Source organism: Anastrepha obliqua, chromosome 4 (genome assembly GCF_027943255.1).
Source record: "Anastrepha obliqua isolate idAnaObli1 chromosome 4, idAnaObli1_1.0, whole genome shotgun sequence".
NCBI lineage: Eukaryota > Metazoa > Arthropoda > Insecta > Diptera > Tephritidae > Anastrepha > Anastrepha obliqua.
Window position 1 is genome coordinate 17,026,125 of NC_072895.1, and position 25,306 is coordinate 17,051,430.

The 25,306-nt window shown below is 36.9% G+C and overlaps 3 protein-coding genes and 1 long non-coding RNA gene across 11 annotated transcripts in view; 2 read left to right on the forward strand and 2 right to left on the reverse strand.

Moving 5' to 3' along the window:
- The window catches only part of LOC129245832 (small RNA 2'-O-methyltransferase), a 35,260-nt gene extending 21,018 nt beyond the window's left edge, over positions 1–14,242 (reverse strand). Inside the window, exons 1-2 of the mRNA XM_054884249.1 lie at positions 13,946–14,242; positions 13,794–13,871 (exon numbers count right to left, since the gene is read on the reverse strand). Of these exons, the coding sequence (XP_054740224.1) occupies positions 13,794–13,871; positions 13,946–14,101 (234 nt within the window). The 5' untranslated portion in view covers positions 14,102–14,242. The remainder of the gene's footprint in view (positions 1–13,793; positions 13,872–13,945) is intronic.
- On the forward strand, positions 3,322–9,759 carry LOC129245829 (uncharacterized). 6 transcript variants are annotated; one of them, XM_054884240.1, is made up of 6 exons: positions 3,322–3,452; positions 4,765–5,608; positions 6,059–6,214; positions 6,280–6,953; positions 7,012–8,358; positions 8,422–9,759. In XM_054884240.1, exons 2-6 carry the CDS (start codon positions 5,233–5,235, stop codon positions 9,016–9,018), a joined length of 3,150 nt encoding a protein of 1,049 aa, XP_054740215.1. In that variant the 5' UTR covers positions 3,322–3,452; positions 4,765–5,232; the 3' UTR covers positions 9,019–9,759. The 6 variants fall into 6 exon arrangements, with proteins under 6 accessions (XP_054740215.1, XP_054740219.1, XP_054740216.1 ...); XM_054884244.1 differs by having other exon boundaries at positions 4,768–5,608; XM_054884241.1 differs by lacking the exon at positions 3,322–3,452 and adding an exon at positions 3,717–3,870.
- A 2,674-nt stretch (positions 14,243–16,916) lies between the features above and the next one.
- LOC129245017 (uncharacterized) lies at positions 16,917–17,831 on the reverse strand. Its single transcript, XR_008582395.1, has 4 exons — positions 17,726–17,831; positions 17,430–17,542; positions 17,200–17,255; positions 16,917–17,008 (listed from the first exon to the last, which is right to left on the reverse strand). It is a non-coding gene; the product is annotated as an uncharacterized LOC129245017 (long non-coding RNA).
- Positions 17,832–19,268: 1,437 nt separating this feature from the next.
- On the forward strand, positions 19,269–20,913 carry LOC129245015 (lysosomal aspartic protease). 3 transcript variants are annotated; one of them, XM_054882962.1, is made up of 2 exons: positions 19,269–19,337; positions 19,546–20,913. In XM_054882962.1, the coding sequence occupies exon 2, from the start codon at positions 19,559–19,561 to the stop codon at positions 20,717–20,719; it is 1,161 nt and encodes a 386-aa protein (XP_054738937.1). In that variant the 5' UTR covers positions 19,269–19,337; positions 19,546–19,558; the 3' UTR covers positions 20,720–20,913. The 3 variants fall into 3 exon arrangements, with proteins under 3 accessions (XP_054738937.1, XP_054738936.1, XP_054738938.1); XM_054882961.1 differs by having other exon boundaries at positions 19,324–19,439; XM_054882963.1 differs by having other exon boundaries at positions 19,335–19,439; positions 19,524–20,913.
- The last annotated feature ends 4,393 nt before the right edge of the window (positions 20,914–25,306 follow it).

Here is a 25,306-nt window from a genome sequence, read left to right on the forward strand (position 1 = left end):
TTTCGCATAAAAACATAAATAAACTGCATTTGAAGGCTTAATATTAAATTGTGCTTTCACAATTTAACACACGGCACCTCGCTTGCAATAGTTTGATTAGTTTAAATCTCACAAATCACAATATTATAGAGCATAACACTGAAGATGTTAGGGTGATTATTTAATTCTTGAATATAGTGAATAAATTTTAGTAAATTAAGAATTTACAAGCCATTCCCTGAATTTTCACAAGCATATAATTTCTCCTCCTTTTGTTTTTTTTGTATTGCTCACGTCAGACTTATCGAAATCGCGAAAAATAAAGTAACTGTTTTTAGTGGCGCCACCTTAGATACCCAATTCGCTTTGGATTTGATTGGTTCGTTCTATCATTGCGAATATTTTACAAATGAATCCACGAAAACCCATCGCGAATACGTGAACACTTATATCAGCTGAGTTTTGTTTACAATTATTGTATGTCATTTATTCTACCGTTTTGTAAGATTGTCAAGCTATTCGTATTTTTATTTATATTTCTTAATATAATGTATTTAATAATAATAAAGGCGCATTGTAAGGTAATAGGAGTAGAGTAGCTGATTTGATTTTTTTTTTTTTGGTTCTGTCTCTAAATTGTAACATTTTGTTGAAATAACTCTAAACTGTGAATCTTTGTTAATAGATTTTTACACTCTAGGGACCAAAAGCAAAAACAAAATACATTGGTCTTGTTGTTTTTGCTTTACTGCTACCACTTGTACAAGGTGCCTTGACAATAATAGAAGATAAAACCAGAAACGGCTACTTGTATAATTTAGTGACAAAATTCGGCAAACGACAACCCAATAGAAAATATTAGAATATCTTGAACGTAATTTTGGTTGTTTGTTATCCTCAATAGTGACGGCTGAAGAAATTCGCTTTCTACGTCCGGCATGCTGAATAAACATGGTTCCTTAATATGCATAAAACCTACGCTTTCAATATACATATATCGCATTATCTGCGAATCGTGATCTATTAATTTTTTCTTACTGTGCGGTCAATAAATATCACAGCATATCATGTCATACTTTGGCGAGTGCTTTCAACAAATGAGCAAAAGGTAAGATAAATTAAGATGAATAATATACAATAGATAAGTCCAGTTACTACGGCTCCGGTGACGAAATATTGCCAATTAACACTCCTGTTGATACCAATGTAGCTTTAACTGAGGCAGTTGCTGCCTTTATGATTAACCTCCCTGGAGCTACCAGTAAAGAGTACATAAGTGGGCAGTGCCGGCAGCACTTGGGGCAAAGACAAAGAACTGTTGCTTTCGACATTTAAGGCAATTGGCCGGCCGGTTCTTAACTATGCTGCGCCTGTCTGGTCGCCTGGAACTAGTGATACACAGACCTGTCAAAATACCGCCAATCGGACCGGGTGCCTCCTGATGTCACCCATCCAACACCTTCATAACGAGGCACAAATGCTCCCAGTTGTGGAGCACAACAAATTGCTCAGCAAGCAGTTCCTGCTCGGATGCTACCGTAGGTCTCATCCCTGCAGACACCTGCTTGAGACGGAGCCGCCTCCCAGGCACGTCAGGAGACACCTTCTTGACTACGCTGGCGAAATCCAGGACAAGACTGACCGAAACCTACTGGACCGGACAGTATTTAGACAGTCTATAAACGACATTCACCGGGAGACCGTTACCACCTTCATGAACTCCCGTCCTGTGAATGCCGTAATCGGAGTCCAACCACCACCTATTGCAGATGAAGAGCTCCAGCTTCCCCGTGAGACCCGTGTAACACTGGCACAACTACGATCTAGATACTGTAGCAGGTTAAACTCCTACTTATCCAGAATCGACCCCGACATACCAAACACATGTCCGGCATGTGAAAGGACCCCGCACGACGCTAACCACCTCTTCACATGCCCCCTCAAACCGACTCATCTAACCCCCCTCTCCCTCTGGACCCAACCTGTCGAAACAGCATGTTTCCTGGGCCTACCCCTAGATGAGCTAGACGAAGACGAACGATGATATGCCTACACTGACAGGGCTACCTATGCTGTTAACAACAATAACAACAGTACATAAGTGGAGTGGATGGCGGAAGCGATTCGGAGCCAATTAATTTCGCCGCTGACTGTGGAAGATTAAGTAATAACAAAGCTTTTGCTTGCCAAAGTAATTGAGTTGCCGCTGGAAATAAGAAAAAATGGCAAATTAAAAAAAAAAAAACAAGTAATACCACAAACGAAAAACTTCGCTTCAAGGGTCACCTTTTTTGGTGGAGCACATGTGGAGGCTCGATTCTTCGCCAGCGCTTTCTAGTAATATACGTGAATACAAAGTTATCGAGCGTCTCGAAATTTTTAGAATCGCTGTTCGGATTCTCTTATTTCGACATTGTGATCCATGACCGAAATCAAGGGTTTCACCGATTTTTTGGGGCTATCTTATTAAAATTTTTGCAAATATGTTTATTTACTTGTTCTTTCTTAATTCGCTCATCCTTATTTGCGCGCAATTTTAAAAATTTGTCAGACTAAGTTGTTGTGTTGACAAAAATTCAACCATATGCCAAATCAACTGTTTCTCTTGCTTACAAATTTTTGCTGGTAGGATAAATGACAACAATAATTGTAAACAAAACTCAGCTGACGACAATTTTTCGTGCATTCGTAACGGGCCAATTAGAACAGCTTATTTCTTTCGTCAATCAATTCGCCTTCATTTCATCTATTTGTTACACATTTCATTCTTCCATTCTCTTTTCTTTGTCATTCCAAATTTCAAAAACATTGTTGTTGCTCTAATGCAACCCAGCTTGTGCAGAACCGCTAGGGTTGTTTATGTATTTTTTGTAAAACTTCGTCAGCTAACCAGTCCAGTCCTTGACGAAAATGAAATTGTCATTTTAAGCAATCATTCAGTTAAATTAAGAGATTACATTTCCTGTTACGATAGACATGAATGTTACGATGTTTGGAAAGATAAGGATGTCTTAACAATTAGAATTCAGAGTCTCTACCAGAAATCTCTATTTTAATATTTTTTTTAAATAAAATACGTTTATAAAAGTAAAGAGCGTTAAAATCTGATAGTGAAATGTCAAGATATACAAAGGAGTAAATTTAAGTGGTAATATAAACAAAATTAATTAATTATTTTTTATATCAGGACAAAATAAATAGTCAAAGCGACTTGTGCCAATAAACTGCTCTGTTTTATCGACGTTTCACCAGAGAGATTCGCATCATACAGCCTTCATTTTGAATACAAACGATTGAAGAAGAAGAAATATCATATGCCGGACTACAGCGAATATCCGATGATATGGAAATGAAACACAACGGCTGCATGCAGAGAAGTTCTCTGTGTTAGCAGAGAACGTATGTTATCTGTTAGTGTTTGTAATTTAAGTGTTGAGTGTGTGAAGCGACTGAATACGAGAGGCTCTAAATCCGTAAGTTTTATACAAAATTCCTTGGATATTTCCCAGATATTTGCACTAAAATAGTAACAAAATGTAGTTAAGTATTTGCTTAATGCATGAGATATGAAAGGAAATCAATAAATGTCTGGTTAACGTAGAGGAACTCGTATAAAAATTGTATGCACCAAAGTCAGTGAAAATTTTTTTATCGATGAACGAGGTCTTTCTGCCTTTCTGTATTGAAATCGAAACGAAAGAAACGGGAAAGAGACAAAAGTGAACATGTTAGTCGGCCAACTAGTAGCGGAGCAAACTTGCAGCCAAATTTTTTGTAATGTGTAGTTAAAGAAAATCGCTGTTAAATAAGTTTTCAAATGAAAAATAATAATATTCCTATATTTTGTGTAGTTGATTCATATAAAATTCCCACAAATATCTTGCGGAAAAGGTATGCAAAGACTTATTTCATTCGTAACTGTCGCGTTGCATCGATTTAAAAATGTTTGAAGGAAAATTTTTGCTGCGCTGCTACTGCAAACGAGCAGCAGTCGTGATACCGACTTCGTCGTCGTAACCGTTGCCGCTGCCACCACTGTTTTTTATTTTACGTATACCTGTCAATTGTGTCTGGTGCTGTTTGTGTTAATAATGTGAAAACTGTGAGGGGGAGAGGAAAGATTTCAGCAAATTTATAGACAGTTAAAAAATAAGCTTTAGTAAGCCGCTAATAAAATATTACAATTTTCCCGATAACGATCAAACGTAAAATGTATTTGCGATAGTACATATCAACTTCGCTATACACAACGAATTTGTATGTAGAAAACTGTCAATGGAGATATAGAAGGAAAATAGAAAAAAAAACAAATCAAGAGCTGTCTTTTCAGTCAATTCCTAACCCGAAAAGTGAAACAGCGGAAATGTTCGATTTCCAAATTAATCGGATATTTCTTTCAAGATAGGGGATTTCAGTATTAGATATTGATCAAAAGAAAAGAACTTATAAACGAGTTTTCTGTTAATGCTTTTAACATTGAAAAATACGTATACCTATTCCTGCCAATAACTGCACGTATGCATTCCATGTGTGCGCAAAGTCGGCTTTGTTTGCTGCTATATACGTACATACTATATGTACTTAGCTTACAATTAGTTACTAGGTTTACTTGAAGTTTATGTTTTTTCGAATTTAGCTCAGGCTCCTAACCAGATGTAGCATATTTTAAATTTCCTCATTGCATGTATTTTCGCGAAAAGATAAATTAAAAGCCAAAAGTATAATCACAACAGAAAAGAAATAAAGTATGATGAAATGAAAAACAATTAATAATTTATAATACAGCAGCAACAACAATCAGCAAAAACCGAAAACGATCAGCCAAGTGTCAAAAAGTGGAACTAAAAATTATTCAAATGTCATGAGCGCGTACCTCATTGCCAAATAAAACAGAATACAAGTGAAGCGGATTAAGAGAAAACGTTGAACGTTCCTTTAAGTAAAACAATAAAAAAATATAGCAGAAGAAGACAACAGTAGAGCATAGAGACTGATTTTGTATTATCAAAAAAGTACGAAATTACAAAGTTTGGATACATTATAAAATATCTGATCGTCATACAAGGTCATAAGTAAAAAAAAAAAACAAACACCGCGAACATACTTAATACCGACTCAACGATCTCTGAGAAAGTTTAAACGCAAAACAATATATAAATAGAAAATCTTCACCAAATGTTTGTGAGGGCGGCTAAAATAAACCTTCCATAATCTCTTCTTATCAAATTGGAAGTGGCTATTTGAGAGCGAAAAATGGGCAAACGTATGGCGGTCATTGAGGCGAAGCATGTAACGCCAGTTACACGTATTATACGCAAACGTAAGAGAAACTCCGGAGGAGTAACAGCTGGGTCCGAGGTGATCGCAGAAAGTGTCAAAGCTCAACGCAGAGGTAACTACTGGCACGAAAGCGATGATGAGGACTCGTCTTCAAATGATGCCACAAATGTTACACCACTGATGAGAAATCAGTCTACGAAACAAGCAAACAACTCGTCGATTCTACTTAGCGCAAACACGTCAGTAAATGAATCCCCAAAACCAGTGTATACTCTATTGCCATCCGTAGTTAATGGTACTATTATGTATGACCTGATGCAGAAGCCTTGGCGTCTTGGCAAACCTATTGGTGAGTAATTAATCTTTCATATTTACATATATAATATATCGACGTATGCTAAATCTTTTTTTTTTTTGCGGCTGTGTTAAGATTGGCGCGCTGATCTCAGAAGTAAATACAAAAAAAAATGGGAATACCAATCTTCAATTGTATACCTTTTTTTTTTCTTTAATTTTTACTTCATACCTAAGTTTTTGTATACATATGCATATACATATGTGTATTCAAATTAAACAGGCTTTAATGCTCTATAGCCGCCATTTAACATTCGAGCGTAAAATTTTTCACATAAGAATCGTCATAGAAACGCGTTAATACCGATTAGTGTAATTATGCATTTTATCGTAAAATTGGTTCTATTACATTTATAAATATGTAATATTTTTTAAACACATTTACTATTTAATATGTCGAAATAATATAATTCATCTATTTAAATATTTATCTTTCTCTACATAGGTAAGGGAAATTTTGGTGAGATTTTTTTGGCTTCAGATAACATCACCATGCCGGTAAATAATGAGAATGCAAAATTCGTAGTAAAAATCGAACCGCATTCAAACGGACCATTGTTTGTTGAAATTCATTGCTTGATGAATACTGCCAAAGATAACTGTAAGCGTATTTCATTATTTTAAAAAACTCGCAGTTGTTCATTCCTCCGTTTTTTTTCCGTACAGCTAACCATTTGAAAGAGGAAAACGATAATATGAATAGGCAGCAAGATATTGCAGCATCATTACCGCAAAATCCGCCATCGGGTATACCAAAATACATTGCATCAGGCTCACATTATTTTGGAGACGCTCGTTACCGTTTTCTAGTACTGCAGCGATTTGATCGCGACTTACACTCCATAATAAAAAATTGTCGTGTGCACCAGAAGTCTGTGCTAACGCTAGCTATACAGATTGTAAATGTTTTGGAAAATCTACATGGCAAAGGTTATTGTCACAATGATGTCAAAGCGCAAAACCTTATGATTTCCAAATGCAAGTATTATAAAAAACAAACTGCAACTGCTCCGGTAACTACGGGCAATGGCAAATCGTCACGTTCTAATCTAAAGTCTTCAAAATACGATGAACACTACGAGGAAAAGCAACAGACTACCGACAGTGGCAATAGTTCAGAGCAAGAAGTAAACGATGATGAAGAGGACGATGACGATGATGCTGATTTTGTTGTAAAGCGGAACATGTTTGCAGACGAGGATGAGGATGAAGACTTTGATGATGGCGAAACTACCAATAGCAACAATAGCAACAGTGTCGACAATTATGTAACACCTGTCAGTCGTAATCGCAAACGTCGTCCACGCACTTCCGTGGTGGAGTATAGTGGATCGAATCCGGTACTTAAAAATATAAGTTTTCTATTGATGTAATATAATAATTTTAAACTGATTTTAGGTACGCTCATGTCGTCGACAGAAACGAAATTCCATCTATGAGGAGATGGTGAAGTCACATTATTTACGCCCAACAAAACGTATTAGTTATTCAGAGTTCTTTACCGAGGATGGTATTTCAATAAAGGATGACACAGCAGACTCAAAGTCTATAACATCTGATGATGATTCCGAAGAATTTATACCACGTTCCGCTCGTCGTTTGGCGACTAATAAAAAGTCCAGTCATTCTTCAAATACCTACGTATCTACAACAACAAAACGTTTGACGCGACGTCAAGAGAAACTCATTAATAGTTTGAATGCCAGCAAGCATTTGCATAGCGACACCAGCAACTCCAACTTAACGACAACTGCCGTCGCAGAATCGCTTGTAGCCGTCGAAGAAGAACGTATCTTCCTTATTGATTTCGGTTTAGCCTCCAAATTTATGGATAACGGTGTACACCGTCCTTTTGTAATGGATCAGCGCCGAGCACATGATGGCACTTTGGAATTTACATCCCGTGATGCGCATATGGGCGCACATTCACGCCGTAGCGACCTAGAATGTTTGGGATACAACTTGATATTCTGGTCTCAAGGTTACTTGCCATGGAAAGATGCTGCAACACAGCATCAACAGGAAAAGGTGCATCGGGCCAAGGAGTACCTGATGACCGATGTGCGTGAAATGTTGAAACAAATCTATGGCAAACAGGTTCCTAAATATTTGGGGGAATTTCTACATCAAGTAGGCCAGTTAGCCTACCACGACCAACCGGATTATGCACGATATCGTCGCTTGTTCGAACGTGAATTTCAACAGCTCGGATATTCACTAGCTGAACTGCGCTTGGACAGCGACGAAATTGCTCGCAGTTGTGTGCGAGTAAAAGAGGAAATCGAGAACAAAAACGACATATTTGAAATGAATAAGCATAACGGTAATGCAGCATGGAGTATTATGAAGAACTTGTCAGTAGGCACACCATTCCATGAGCGCACTCTATCCAATCGGGTGTCGCCAAAAAATTTGAGGTCTAAATCTGACAAGAAATCTTTGAAAAAGAAAAAGTTCTCATGGGCTGAGATTTTGTCTCAAGATCCCGATCAGATCGCACGTGAGCGTGCAGAGAAAGAATTCGATCGCGAAGAGGAACTGAGTGAAGTTCAACAAGCAGTAGTCCGTCGTTATGAGGGAAAACCAACATATGCTATACTTGAAATACAACAGCGTCTCAGGTCGAGCGGCAGGTTGGTAGAAGAGAATGGTAATTCACAACAAGAAGATAATGAAAACCAGACCGATGAAGATGAAGACGAAGACAATGATGACGAGGAGCAGGAGGAGGATGATGAGGAGGAGGTAAATTAATATTATACTTTTCTTAATGTTACCACCTACAAATCATAATCTATGCCCACACAGGAAGTAATGGAGATAGACGCCGAAGAAGATTGTGATGATGAAAACGATGATGACGTAGACACAGATGCCACGGACCCTATGCTTAACGGTGGACATAATACGCGCGCACACAACACCAGGTCGACTAGAGTAAAAGTGTCTAAAGCGTCAGAATTGGAATGTCGGATTCGAAGTAGTGGAAAGCAACGTTCCAAATGTACAATCAAAACAACAGTGACTGCGTCCAAATTAAGAACAAGTAATAATAGCACAATAACAGCAAGTAAGCCTGCCACGAAATCTAGTAGTAAACGTGCTAGTGCCAATGCAAAGCGTAGCAATCGAAAGGGTTGCACTAATGATAGAATGCAAAATAACGGCCATGCCACTGGTAATAGCAGCAGTGTAAGTGGAAGGCCGGAACGACGTACGCGCCGTTGCTTAATTAAGACTGAGCCAGAGGTGGATGATCTAATGGATCAACAGGAAAGTAATTCAAATTTCAGCCCGGATGTTTGTAGTTTATTTAACGTATGGAACAAAATCAATAACGAAAACATCTATTATCGAGGCAGTAATGCCGCAACGGCGGCATCTAACCGACACTGTAAGAAGTGAAAGAATAAGCACTTAAAGCGGTTCCATGGAAACTTCGTAATATTTCTAAATTTTACACTGTTTTCAACTATGATTTAGTATAATTTAATGAAAAATTTTGAAAGGCTTGTTGGATAACGTAGATTAAAATAGAGTAGTGCAGAAACCTCATTGGAATATTGAGAATGAAAAATCTTTGTATTTTTGGTTTGTCACAATTCAATTTGCAAAAACAACAAAATCAAGAGTGAGCAAAATTAAAATTGTAAAAAAACGTAAAAAAAAACTCGTAATACAAATAAAATATGTGAATAGCATTATACAACATTTTAATGCATAATAGTTCATTTTATTAAAACCACAAGTGCAAAATGCGAAAAAAAATATTCATAATAGCAAACATTAATAGTAATGGGTCACGCTATTATGGCAATTGGCTAAATAAAAATTGGTCATCACTCACGAAACGAAGGTCAAATCAAATTATGTTTAATTGTTATGCGTTAATTCATTAAACAACGTAAGTAATGAGTTACTGAAACAAGAAGTCATCTACGTATTTGTTATTGCCACACTGTAAACAAATTTATTTTATAAAAGAACTTCCAAGTTGATGCTAATTAAGTACTTCATAATTCAATACTTCATTCGTAAAAAGTAAAGCTATAATAGCGTGAACCTCTGCTGTACATTTTGTATAGATATTCAGCAAGCATATTACACTTAAAAAACACTAGCAGCTAGTTTTAGATAAGATTAACATAACAAAAACACAAATTAAATAATGAAATGGAAATGGAAAACGTGCCGTGGTGGCTTATGAACAGTCAAATTTGAGCGGAAAATACACACAACGCGCACACAATCTGCTGTATTAAAGATTTAATATCGAACAAATGGAATTGTTTGCTTCCAAGTGTTGAATATTTTCATGCATCGTACAACAAGAAACGTTAATAAAAGATCAGCCGTCTATTTCATCAACTGTGTTAGGTTACAACATTCAATTTCATTTTGTACTGTATGCTACATTTTTGTGCACTTTGCTAGCATCACCAATGGCACTACTTTATTCACGATTACTCCAATGAATTACTCTATGAATTATAATGCATAGTTAGCGTGTAAGTTACTGTTAACGTAAATGTTAAATATTTTTGTTTTTTGATTAGTTTTTTTTTTGCATCAGACACATTTATCCTGGTTATTAAGAAGACCGTTCCGTTACCATGTCCATATCCTACTGTAATTGCCCATACATGGCGTGGGAAAGTACACACATACATACGCATACACAAGCCTAATCGATTAATTGTATACATGAACAATTTGGAGCAACTTCTAATTTTTTTTTTTATTATTATTATTATTACTATACTACTAAGTAAATTACCTACACATAAGCAACTAAATAATTAAAGGAATTCATAATAAAAACCATTAAAATTCATAGAATTATAAAAACATTCAAAAAATAAACAGATGAAAGAAATATGCTTTTTATTTATTTCATTTTTATGGATTAATTCCGATAATTTATCTAATATTTTGAATTTAATACCTACGTCTCTCTCACAATCTCACGACCTGAAAAGTCTCATAAATGCTGTTGTTGTTGCAGCAGCTTACTAAACCCTGTGGGGTATGGTACACTAGGCAGGGCTAGTTTACTGGGACGGCAGTCCTTGGTCGGGAAAAATCCGAGTCATTCCGGTAACGTAGAACCGGCTGCCATGGGAATCTTACGACCTGAAAGGTCTCATAAATTCTGTTATTGTTGTTGTAGCAGCTTACTAAACCCTGTCACTGCAATCTATTGTAGTTACCGGTCGTCTTCGTCTAGCTCATCTAACGGTAGGCCCAGGAAACGTACTGTTTCGACAGGTTGGCTCCAGAGGGAGAGGGGTGTTAGGTGGGTAGGTTTGATAGGGCATGTGGAAAGATGGTTGGTAACGTGTGGAGTGCCTTCACATGTTGGGTATGTCGGCGTCGATTCTGGACAGGTAGAAGTTTAGTCTGCTACAGTATCCAGAACGTAATTGTTCCAAAGTTAAACGGGTATCTCGGGGTAGCTGAAGCGCTTCATCTGTAACAGGTGGTGGTTGGTCGCCGATAACAGCATACGGGTGTCGGGAGTTTTGGTAGGTGGTAAGTGTAGTGTCTCCCCATGAATGTCATTTAGCGTCTGTCTATATACTGTCCAGCGGCCGCCGTAGCCGAATGGTTGGTAGGTTCGAGTCTCGGTGAAACACCAAAATGAAGAATAACTTTTTTTTCTAATAGCGGTCGCCCTTCGGCAGGCAATGGCAAATCTCTGAGTATATTTCTGCCATGAAAAAGTTCTCATAAAAAATATCTGCCGTTCGGAGTCGGCTTGCAACTGTAGGTCCCTTCATTCGTGGAACAACATCAAGACGCACGCCACAAACGAGGAGGAGGAGTTCGGCCAAGCACACCCAGAAAGGATATACGCGCCATATTTTATATATATAAATATATACTGTCTGGTCCAGTAATTGTAAGTTCGTTTTAGCCTGGATTTCGTAAATTCTCTAAATGGATTGGTAACAGCAGACTGAGCAAACTACTGAGGTAGTATAATAATAATAATTTTGTGTCTGTAGTATGCCCAATGGCCGAAACTCCGACCTAAAAGATCTTCTGTGTCCTACTACATGTTTTAGAACCTCTGCAGATGACTTTGTAATCTGCAATAGCCTATTTACCAGTTTATCCTTTGGCGGGGGGTTGTGAGTTGTTTAAACCTCACCCTCAGAATACTATACCAATAGCTCTGGATCCTATATACGAATATATTTGATTTGCTGTTGTTGTGAGAGCATAAAAACCTACCATAATTTTTTTAGAATGCTTTTGTGGTGATCGCTATTCGCTAGATATAAATCTGTTTTATTCCGGTAGCATAGAACTGGCCGTTGTTGTTGTAGCAGCGTAAACATTGCCCATACATAGGCGCGGAATGCTGCTGGAGTGACAGTCCTTGGCCGGATATAAATCCGGGTCGTTCCAGTAGCGTAGAATGGGCTGTTGTGGGAACGTAGGCTGCCGTTATTTTTAGTTGTAAGAGTGTAGAGAGGCAGCGGAAAAGACCTAATTTTAAGTTAGATAGGTGAAACCATGTAACTAAGCTGCCGACTGTACAGCAGCATCGGAAATATTGTAAAATCGGAAATACTGCATTTATGAACTAACCCAACTTTGCTTCCGTCGCACTATGAAATTTCGGCGAATTACCAGCTTATTCAAAATGTCTTTTCCTTTTGCATACTCGGCACCAATCAGCACACGCGTTATTGTTGCACTCTTACTAAGCCTTGTGTGAGTGTCACTATTTGTTGCTCGTGGCCGTTCTCTAACGGATTTTACATTCTTCATATGCTTGCTGCGATAAGAGCAAAGTATGTAATTTATTATTTTCAATTTACCTAACATTTTTTTTTAACTTATGTACTTTGTATAGGTTTACAAAGCATTTTGTACTTTGGCGTGCTGAAATTATCTACATTTTATTTTTTGTAAAGGAAACAATATTTAGATCAAAGAGAAAAAACAGTTCGCTAAAATTTAAAGACAAATACGAATATATACATACATAACGGTAAAAACCGAAACTGATAAGAAAACTTTTTAGCCACGTGACACTGGAACTTGTATACTCAAAACAAAAAAATATATATATACGAGTATTTGTTCATTAAAACATTTTTACGGGCAATCAAGGTTTTCATTGCAAATTTTTATCTGCAAAATATCTACTTTGATGAGACGTGGTTTCAGGGAAAACTTTATGCAAAACTCAGTCGATGAAATTCTACTGCTTATCCACTTTAAAGTTATACACGTACTTTTATGCATGTTTTCTCTATTGTCTAGTGCTAATCTCAACTAAACAAGATTTCGAACAATCATTAGCCGCTTAGAAAGTGCATACGAGCCAATTGCCTCACGTTTTGACTGCCCATCTCAGTTCGAAGTGTCAAAAATTTAACAAACTATACTCCCTGTTCCGTTTGTGAACCATTTCCAGAAGCATACCAGGCAAAAAATTCCATAGTAATAAATCTTTAATAACCTGCTACAACAACAACAAGAAATCTCATATAGGTATACATATATAATATTTACATATATAATTGCCGCATACACCCTTTTTTGGGTGTTTGGCCGAGCTCCTCCTACTATTTGTTGTCGTGATGTTGTTCCACAAATGGAGGAACCTACAATTTCGAGCCGACTTCGAACGGCAGATATTTGATTATGAGCTTTTTCATGGCGGAAATACACTCGGAGGCTTATCATTGCCTGCCGAGGGGCGACGGCTATTAGAATTTTTTTTTTTATTTTGATCTTTCACCGACATTTTTTATTTTGATCTTTCCGAATGGTAGTCACGCACCAACCCATTCGGCTACGGCGGCTGCCAGAAATCTCATAGTAATAGGTTTATTTGACAGTCACATCCCATTAGTTCATTACAATTCCCCATTTTTTTATTTTTAAGAAGGTTAATCTCCTTATCATATCTTAAGTAAGTACTGGCTTGTTTGTTGTGGGGCGTCAATTATCTGAGAGCCACATCGTCCGTCATTCTATTATTGTTGGCATCAGTCAAATCAATACATGGATCGCTTTCGTAATGCAGTACGCATTGAATAATATGATTTAATTTTCAGAAAATACCTTCCTTTCTCTAAGTTTAATGGCAATCTTATTACACATTTCAATGAGTTCTCGGGATCCATGGTAAATTTAAGATTTAGAAAGAACTGACTTACCTCCAGGATATGCTCAATGCCTTTAACACGTCTCAGTAATGGCAACAAACGCATATCCGCACATCCAAAATCCACCACCTACATTATGCCATATACATATACGAGTATTATATTATTAATCCAGTAAAACTAAAATTAAATTAAATACTGACTTTTTTAAATTTCTGTCCCCAACGTGAGTCTTCCAGTATGCGAACTGCTGTAGTGTAACGCTGTTCATACACAGGAGGATCGAACTTGATACCACCTTCGGCATTTATATAACAACAAGTGCGCAGACCTCCATCCGGCAATTTATAGGAAAACATTTTTGATAACTTTACCGGTGAAAATCAAAAGTTCGCCGCTTTGTTTATAAATGATTGTATGTTTACGATGCCGCTAACTACATATATACAAGAACGAGAAGCAGCGAGCGAAGTCATATGTTTGTAGGTCTTTGTTCTTCTTTCGTACCGATTTCACGGCATTTCGCTCTAGTTCGCTGGTAAAGTGACATTCACAATTTATATTTCATTCACTTAAAGAAAATCCTGTTATTTTTAAGGTATCATCAAGCAGATACGGCGAATGCGATTTTTTGTTTTTTTATGCGGATGACGCCACGGCAAGAAGGTATGTGTGTTATAATTTCTTGTACTTCTTTCTATTGTTTTCGCTTCCTCCTCCGCAGCAAAAATAAGTAATTATCTTTCCTTTTGTTTGTATATTCTCGTTGCAGCGAATTCGGAAGGCACAATCTCGTATTATATCATTCTTGAGGTGATACCAGTACAGTAGTATTTTTTTTTTTTTAGCATTAGGATACTCACACAAGATAAAAGGCCGTAAAGCCATTCTAATGTACTACCACTTTTCTCTTATTGTCACACAAGGGATGAAATGTTGTTGGTTGTCTAGTGCAACTACCTTGTCTAGATTCGTCTTGCCTATTGTTCAATTTCAGCTGAAGGAAGAGGGGAAGAACCTTGACAACAAGCACCAATCAGCTGATGAAAAAACACAACCTAGGATAGATACGAATTGGCCGGTTTGAGTCAAGGATGATAGAGGGTACTCAATTCGTCTTAGATTGTGGTGATTTGTAGAGTGCATCTGCTTAGAAACACTTTTATCAATTCGTAGCTGTTGTTGTTCCACCAGCATAAACATTCGTCATACACGGCGGGGAATGTTGCTGAAGTGACAGTCCTTGACCGAATATAAACACGGGTCGTTCCGGTAATGTAGAACCGACTGTCGTGGGAACGTTTGTCAACTCGTCATCTGAGCTTCATGACGTGATTACAAAATTATTAAATTTGAAATATAAGAAATGAAAGAGTTTTCATTGTTTTAAAAAAATTATTAACTTTTGTCAAAATAATTGCCAACCTATAACCTATTGATCTTGTTTTGCAACCCTGCATAATTTTTTCGATGAAACCGTAGTGTACCGTACAAGGTGATGTTGGTAAATCAGCTGATGTGTTTTTTTTCTTTCGCTGTGGCCATGTGGCTGTCAGCATAGAATAAAACAACGCGAATTAATTTTTTATTTTCTCCTTTTCAAATACTGTGCCGAGACAATCAAACTTACAAAACATATTTGTTGGTCTAGCGCCACCATCTTTAATAAATTCGCCTTGATACCGTACTGGAGCAATTTCGAGCGCTCTACGTTTTAGCTTTACCGCATCAAATACGATCTTATTGGCCTCTGGTACGGTCAAGCATTGTTTGACAAGAACTTTATATGTGTGCGTGTCGGCTGATTGACGCTAATATCTAAAATTTTTGATTTTCATCATTCAAAAGCCGACAACAAGTATGTGTGACACGACGACACCCGACTGCACTAACACACACAAAGCTCAGTCAAGCATGCTGGACCGTCTCCAGAGGCCATATACCGCACCGGTAGTACCGTAACTGTTTGAAAGAACATTTATGCGATAAAACTTGTATACGTTCTTTTCGAAAACTAATTATAGGCTATCGGACTTTGTTTTTAACCGTTTACGAAGCTTCTTTATAATGTGGGAATACAGCTGAGAGTGTCGTACGGGAAGACACCTATACCTATCCTTTTGGCCCCACTGAACTCATTATTCATTTTTATTCATTATTCAATTTAATTTTAACGTCGTTATTCGTTCTAAGAAAGAGATCATTCGAGAAGCGTTCTTACAAATGACAAGACATATAAATTTAGAGTTCCTTTATAAGTTTTATTTTAACAGTCTTGAATTAAACATCACAAATAAAGAGTGTTAATATAAAATAAAAAGCATATGTGGGGGTTTTAGTCCCCACAATATATATTAACAAAACAATATATTTAATTGCTTTTGCTGGATAATTGGCCGAGCTCCTGACCCAATTAGTGGTGTGCGACTTGATGTTATTTTACAAAAGAAGTGCAGTTTGTTTCTGAATGAAACTTTTTCATTGCACAAACACAATCTAAGGTTTGCCATCGCCTGCCGAGGGGACCACTATTAGGAAAAGCATGATCTATCACTTGGCGTTCCACGCATACAGTAGATTCCGAATCTGGTTAGTCAAGGTAAGCCCATTCGACTATGGCGGCTGACTTCATGAATGTAAGGAGCAACATAAGTAGCAAGGAACAATCCCAAACTTACTTCTCGTCAATCAAAATTGTAGTTTGAGCACGTGGTGATTGATATATAAACAAGTATTACCATCTTTGCTTGCCTACACTTACAAATCGGCTCAAAAACGGCACACAACGAAATATGTACGCATGAAAACTTCTACGACTTTGAACGAAACTTTTCACCTTATTTCCACAAGTAAAAAACAATAGTAATTTTAAGAACTGTTTTATTGACAATACAAATTACATTATTATTTCAATAGCCATGAGGATCATCTGCAACAAAAGAAAAACCCCGTTAGTTGCATTCGATTTTCTTATAATTTTAGTAGAATAATATTTATTTGTCAGCACACATTTATCATCAAGCTTGTCTTTATGACAGGGATAACTAAGAATCATCATTGCCAATAGCATTATCGTAATTTGAAGAGAAATTTAATTTTACCTCATTTTATAATGTCACCATAGGACTGAACAACGCATGTTCTCCATCCGCCAACAATTAAATTCAATGCTAGACAGGGCTAGTTTACTGGGGCGGGAAAAACCCGAGTCATTCCGGTAACTTGGAACTGACTGCCATGGGAATGCTGTCCTCGTTGTCATCTGTCTAAATACAAAATAGGTCTCATTAATAACGGATAAATGTATTTGAAAAAAGTTAAAATACAATTTAGGATCAGACGAAAGTAATCAACATAAAAAATTCGGTTATATGCTTGTCTACTTTAATTATCATCATATTCAAGTTCGCGTGTGTAACATCTATATGTATTTCGAAACAAATAATTGTGAACTAACCTTAACACATCGTTTACGCCATCTTTGAATGCAGCCACGTGGTTAGATCAGTGCATCTGAAAATTTAAAAATACTCTAGATTAAAAAAAGTACAACTATTGTAACTATATACTTTTCTAAAGCTAGTATCAGCAAATTTGAACCAATCGTCACAATTTATCCGACTGGGGCGGTATTACAAACATCATTTGAAAGCATTTCATAAATCCAATATTTTCTCCAAAAATTACCTTTTTGCGAACGTCTAGTCTGATCCACAACTTTTTTACGTCAACATGCATCTCAGAAAAATCCACTTCTTGGATAATTCTATTCAAGTTTGTTTTCAGGTCATCCTGTGAAGCTAAAACAAAAATATGCTTTTATTGATCCATTCAATAAAAATAAAAAATATTTTTCACTTATACTACACATCAGTAAAATAAAACCAATCGTCATTTTCTGTCCGACTGGGGCGGTATTCATAAACATCACAAATAGTGGTATTTAAATAAACTTGTATCCACAATTGCCTATTAGTACTTACATTTTATTTCTTTTAGGTTGAATATAAGACAAGTCGCACATCATTGCACCACTGAAAGTTAAAATTGAATGAACGAATCACTATGAAATTTTCCAAAGATGGCCCAATGTGCCTCGTGGATTGCCTTTATCGAACAGTAATGCCAACTCTTTCAGAAATCGAAACTTGTTTCGGCGACATCTATATGTGAGGTCATTAATGGGCGAAATACAATTAAAATGGCTTACATAGTTATACAGTTATTGAGACCCTAAATACAAAAATATCAAATCATTAAAAGAAATTGAATCTGACATCAAGTTCTCAAAACTCAAGACGGCGAACCCAATAAAAACTTTCGGTTTTGCTTTGTTCGTTTGCTGATAAGGTGAATTATTACATTCAATGTCAGAACAGATAGGCGCATCAATTCTCTTAATCGAGGCAGATAAAATGCTTCAGGCAATGCCTAAGTGGTTTTAATAAAGAATCAACTTAAATCGGTTGAACCACAAAGTAAAAAAATGTTTATCAAGAGAAGATCAATTAGAACAATTATTATGCGGGATTAAGGAGAAAATATTTTTTCTTCCCCAAAACGTTCACAAATAAGTAAATTATCCACTTTTTCGTGCTTAATTCCCAATCCGGAATTAAAAAGCGAGATTTCACACACAAAATTTCTCTCTCAAAATCTGAGATTATAAAATAATCCTAGATAATAACCATACTTTTTGACATTCAACCCTGTGTTATCGATAATTATTATTACGAATGTAAGGAGAAGCATAAATAAAAACTAAATGAAATGGAGGCCGGCAAAGAAAACAGGTCTGTAACATAATTCTAATAAAATGTTTGTTAAATATTATTAATTATGGACTCATTTTACAGAACAAAGCGTGTGTCCATAAACGTTTTGTCCTCTTCTTACTTATAATAAAATGTAATATAGAATTTCGATGCGTATTGCAGCCATAATTTTTTGCATACGGATTTCCTCCAACTGTTTACAATTAGCAGCCAATTGCGCAATTAAATTAGCTATTTCTCCTCCTTGTCTTTTCTTCATATCGTTAATAATAATTAAACATACCAAGAACTCCAAAATATTCCACCAAAGCAATTTCTATGAAGAAAAACCATTCAAGTACGAACAGCTTGTCAATTTTGCAGGTAATCTGCCATATGTGAACGGGTAGATTAATTTTGTGGATTTATTATCATAACTTCAAAATGTTGGAGTGTTTGTCAGTTTACGTCAACTTTTGGTGGTTGTGACAGACAGGCAGAAAAAGAGGGGGAAAAGTTGTATATTTTATTACAATAAAGTTTTCAGTAATCGGATCTTAAAACTATTGCCAGAAATACTGGGAATGCTGCTGAAGTAACAGTCCTTGGCCGGATATAAGTCCGGGTCGTTCCGGTTACGTGAACTGACTGTCGTGGGAACGTATAATGAATACCGATCTACGTAGCTGCTTATACCGTATATGCGCGCAAAAGTCATACCGAAAGTCGCACTTCGACATTTATACAACACTGAACTTACTCAGCTGAATTTATTTGATGTTGTTGTTTGTATATCGCCTTTGTTCGCTGCTGCTTCGTCATTATCAGTTTTTCACAAGAGGTTTGTAATTGACAATATTTTTCGAATCAGTTATTTTTAACCGGGTGCGTTGTTGACTTCATTTAAATACAATACTGAAAAAAAGACAGCCAGCTAACTGTGGTTAGTAGACAAAGAATTTAAAAATCTCGGATATTATACTTTTATAATTTAATTACCATTCTCAGCTTGCATACTAATTTATAGTATTTTTGTGTATATATTTTAGATCAGAATTGCATATGATGTTTAAAATACTTTTAATTGTGGCCGCTGTGCTTAGCGGTTCTAATTCTGAATTGTTGCGTGTTCCCCTCACGAAAATCAAAACCGCTAGACACCATTTTTCCGATGTCGGCACGGAATTACAACAATTACGTATTAAATATGGGAATGATGGCGTTGCACCTGAGCCACTATCCAATTATTTAGATGCGCAATATTATGGCCCAATTTCTATTGGAAGTCCACCGCAAAGTTTCAAAGTAGTTTTTGATACGGGCTCTTCAAACCTCTGGGTGCCGTCAAAGAAATGCCATTTAACCAACATCGCCTGTCTCATGCACAACAAGTACGATGCAACTAAATCGAAAACATACGAAAAGAATGGCACCGAATTTGCCATACATTACGGTTCTGGCAGCCTCTCGGGCTATTTGTCAGCCGACACAGTGAATATCGGTGGACTGGATATTAAAAAGCAAATTTTTGCTGAAGCTATGAGTGAACCTGGTCTCGTATTTGTTGCAGCAAAATTCGATGGTATTCTTGGTTTGGCATTTAGTTCGATATCTGTGGATGGTGTGAAACCACCTTTTTACAATATGTACGAACAGGGTCTGATTCCAGCACCAATATTTTCGTTTTACCTCAATCGTGATCCAGCTGCTCCTGAAGGTGGTGAAATCATTTTCGGTGGATCGGATCCAGATCATTATGTTGGCGATTTCACCTATCTGCCTGTAACACGCAAAGCATATTGGCAAATTAAAATGGACTCTGCTGCGGTTGGCGATTTGCAACTTTGCAAAGGAGGCTGTCAAGTGATTGCCGATACAGGCACCTCTTTAATTGCGGGACCCACCGCAGAAACTACAGCTATTAATCAAGCCATAGGTGGTACTCCCATTATGGGCGGACAGTACATGGTTTCGTGCGATATGATACCAAAATTGCCGGTTATTAAATTTGTATTGGGTGGAAAAACATTCGAACTGGAAGGCAAGGATTATATATTGCGTATTGCACAAATGGGCAAAACGATTTGCCTCTCTGGTTTTATGGGCTTGGATATACCACCACCAAATGGTCCACTATGGATTTTGGGTGATGTATTTATCGGCAAGTACTATACAGAATTCGACATGGGCAATGATCGGGTGGGTTTTGCCACAGCAAAGTAAATTTATTAATATGAAAACAAAATCACAGTCTGAGAGGAGGGAGAATAATATGAAGACAGCAAATTGATTAAAAATACATATGTAATATTGTAAATCGCTATTTTAACTGTTATACTAAAAGTGATAATGTTGTGCGCATTAAATGTATTTTCAGACTTTAAATAAAGAAAAGTGCTACACTAAATTAAACCACATTTTTAAGGTTTCTTTCCATTTATATTTTCTGCTTATATGAAGATAACGAATATTGCGCCTAATTGACCTAAGTGAAGTAGATTACCGTTTGCTTTCTTTTTTCCCCCTAAGTGTTTTTACAGAGATTAAATTGGAATACCTCGTTTTTTATATTGGGTTATACCCGTTCAATTTATTTATATGCACATACATACGTGTGCACATTGTTAATGCTTATTTATGTGTTGTTGCTTATTATTTACAAACATGCATGCACGTATGTATGTATATTCATGCATCGTACAGAGAACGTTAACACAATACAATAATACATTAACGTTCTCTTCATCGTATATAATATGTACCGCCATCCGCATGTGTATGTGATCGTACACTTTTGTTTTTATATGGCTTCGTATTGCAGCGGTATACCGAATAGCAAAAATGATAACCTTTTACACCCGCAGGTCTTTACTTTCAGAAAAATGTTTATATTTATAAATAGTGGCAACCAATAAAATAATATGCAGTTATACACAACAACTACTCACTCAAACCTGAGCTTCATTGTAGTTTATTTTTACAGGAATTTTTAGTGAAAATAATTAATTTATTATATGGCAAGATTTAAAAATATTAGTTTCCGAAAGTAGCTTCCTGCTTTAAATTATACTTTTATTTATGCCAGGCATGCACACCTGTGTTCATAATAACAGTTTTGACTATTTGTTTTTCTTTTATTAAATTTTTGTTCTACAGTTCCTACTACAGCAGCGTTCATATTAATGAAAGCAGCAATTTTTGTATGAAATTTGGAAAAATTCAATAAATTTTCATCAAAATTTTTAATTTTTTGGTCAGAATTTTTAGAAATTCTGGGGAAAAAGCTTTATAAATAAAAAAATAAGTGGCGCGTACACTTCTTTTAGGTGTTTAGTGAAGCTCCTCCTACTTGTGCCGCGCATCTTGATATTGTTCCACAAATGGAGGAACCTACAGTTTTAAGCTAACTCCGTACGGCAAAAGGTTTTTTATGAGGAGCTTTTTCATGGCAGAAATACACTCGGAGGTTTGTCATTGCGTGTCGAGGAGCGAGCGCTACTAGAAGGTTGTTTTTATTTCATTTTGGTATTTCATGCACGGAGATTCGAAACTACACACTTCCGAATGGTAGTCCCGCACTAACCCATTCGGCTACGGCGACCGTTGTTGTTTCTATTACTGTTAAAACAACAACAGCTAGGGCAGCCGTCATTCAGTTTTATAACCCACTGAATTTTGGTGTAAGTACAATTTTGAAATGACTAAAAACTTGCGTTGATTTTTGACGATGTCTTTTTGCTGACGCTCTTGTGGATTTACCCCCTCTTGGCGTTTTGAACCACATTAATACTGGCATATGCAGAATTTTTAGGAAATTTCTCTAAAGTTTGAAATTTTTATGAAATGTGTTGCATGGCTTTTGTTGTAGTATGACCTACATATATATTTTTTTAAAAAGATATAAACAAATAGTCAAAACTTTACAATAAGTCGCGCTATTATTATTATGAACACAGGTGTGTGTTTAGGTCTATTCATGTAAAAATTATCCAGTTACTTGCCAGTAAATTGATTTCCGAGAATTCGCTCTCAAAGAGGAAAACATCAAAGAAAGTGCATGAAGGCAAAAGCAGTAACAATTTGCAAGTTTTACGAAGAACAGATTAATTGTTGACAGAAAAATCACAAAAATTTAATATTTTTTCAGTTCAGCTACCTCGTATTAAGGGGGTCTTCTGGTCTCGAGGCCCTGAAATGAAGGTTTTTTTGGGGATTGATTGTGACAAATCCTGTGAATATTTAAAAAAATTTTTTTTTTTATTTTAAAGGTACATGTCTTGGCTTTTAAAAAATGGTTTTGACTTTGAAAAAAATTAACACCCGCGACCTTGAAATAGCGCTGAAGACGTCCACCTCCAAACGAAACAGGTCTCCATTTTGGTCACGGTTTTTCCACCTGGATAATCAGAAAGCAAAAATTAGATATGCGTTGTCTTCAGAGTTACCCTGGTTAAGTTTTCCCGTGACAGATTTTTTTTTTTAATTTTTTTCAAAAGTTATGCAACAATTTGCAAAAAAATTTTTTTTTTGCTTATTTTTTGAACTTTAAAAGGTTATAAAAATGAAATGAAAAAAAATTTCAAAAATCGTACACGGGGAAACTTAGCGGTAAGTTTTCCGAACCTTTTAAGACCAAAACCATTGAAATCGGAGTATAACTACTATGAAAAGTGTGACCAAAATGCTTAAAAAACACGATTTTCGGGGAAACGCGTTTAAAGATAAAGTTTATGATGAAAACGGCCGGAGGAGGGTACACTTCGGTGCCCAGAAAAATGTGAAAAAATGCGATTTTCAAAAAATCCTTTCTGTGGCGTATTCTCGCATACACATACAACAAAATTATGCAAAAAAAAATCGATTTTTTTTTCGCTGGAGACCAGAAGACCCCCTTAAATTAAAAAAAAAGCAAATCAAATGCAAAATAACGAGCCCCGGTATCACATTTATTTTCTCCCCAATAATTTGTTCCATTTCATCATCGCTGTCAGATGAAGAACATTCCATTAGCAATTGCAATTCGTGTTTATTTTTATTTGCGATTTGCTGTTACAAGCAAAGATTTCTCCAGTAAAAGCTTGCAATTCCCTCTCAAAATGAAATGTCATTTTGCTCTCACACTTTCATCTACTTTGCAAGTTTTTTGGATATATGAACACCAAAACTTGATAGTTTGTTATTATTTATTTATAATTATTTGCTTCATGAGCGGACCTAATGTAAAAGATTTTCAATAGATCGGAAGCAGAGCAATATGTATTTGTTGTTCTCATATTTGACTTGAAGGTGTTTTGTAGCTTATTTCCTTGCATGAGAAGTATTTAAATGTTGCATATTTTTTGGCTTCAATTTAAGTTGCTCAATGCGCTTAAGCCCGAAAATCAACTCATCTCAGTGCAATAATTTGGAGCCAAGACTCAGAGAACGTTAATGGTATACAAATATTATACATTAACGTTCTCTGCAATGCTTATTACAGATTATTTGAAAAGTAGGAATAAAAAATAGAAGATTGTGAATTTTTAAATATTTAATATTTAAATAGTTTTTTTGACGTGATAACGTCTTATAATTCGATTTAGCCGGCTGCACGCACGAAAAAACGTGTCGTTACCTTGTTCATTTGTCGTTACCTTGCTCATTGCCGTTACCTTGAATGAACTGCAAGCGAAAGCGCGGAACGAACGCCAAGCAAACGAACGGCAACGTTCGACATCTTGCTCTCTCCTACTTAAGTGAGCGTATATATGTATGTATATGCGCAAATGTACCTACATATATAAATTCACATATTTGTATTTGCATATCCCTTCTTATTGATTATTATTAATTTGATTTACTTGAAGAATTTAAAATAAAACCAAGTGTATCATCATCATCCTTACCGAATTTATAATTAGTGACGACTAGTTGGAGGATGGTTCCATGTGTAGAAGTCCACGCAAGTGGGGAAAGTTACTGATCGCCATTCACTTGGGAGTGGCCAGGACGATTCTTCTACATATGGTTCAAGCAGCTCACAACGTCCGGGATTAGCCCACGTATCCTCTGGTTAGCTCCCGAACACCCGTTCGGGAGTGAGCTAACGTGAGAAGGCGAAGCATCCCAGCATAGCTGGTTGTGCGTTGGGTTTGGGACCCGCCACTTAAAAAGCCCCCCCAATGAAAACAGCAACAAAGCCTCGGATGAGAACTTCCAACACTGATGACGACCCCTGCAAACGAAATAAGGAATACGATTTGAGGGCATGCACCTGGAATGTCCGGTCCCTTAATGGGGAAGGTGCCTCTGCCCGGCTGGTTGATGTCCTCGTGAGAGTAAAGGCTGACATCACTGCCATCCAAGAGATGCGATGGACGGGGCAAGGTAAGAAAACCATAGGACCTTGCGACGTCTACTACAGCTGCCATGTAAAGGAGCGCAAATTCGGTGTCGGATTTGTTGTGGGAGAGAGACTTCGTCGCCAAGTACTGTCGTTCACTCCGGTGGACGAGCGTCTCGCAACAATCCGCATCAAAGCCAGATTTTTCAACATATCGCTAATTTGCGCCCACGCCCCGACGGAAGAGAAGGACGATGCGACCAAAGATTCCTTCTATGAGCGCTTGGAACGCTCCTATGAGCGCTGCCCCCGCCACGACATAAAAATCGTGCTTGGCGACTTCAACGCCAGGGTGGGCAAGGAGGGAATTTTTGGTCCTACAGTCGGAAAATTCAGCCTGCACAACGAAACGTCCGGTAACGGACAGAGGCTGATCGACTTCGCCGGGGCCCGAAACATGGTAGTCTGCAGCACCAGATTCCAGCATA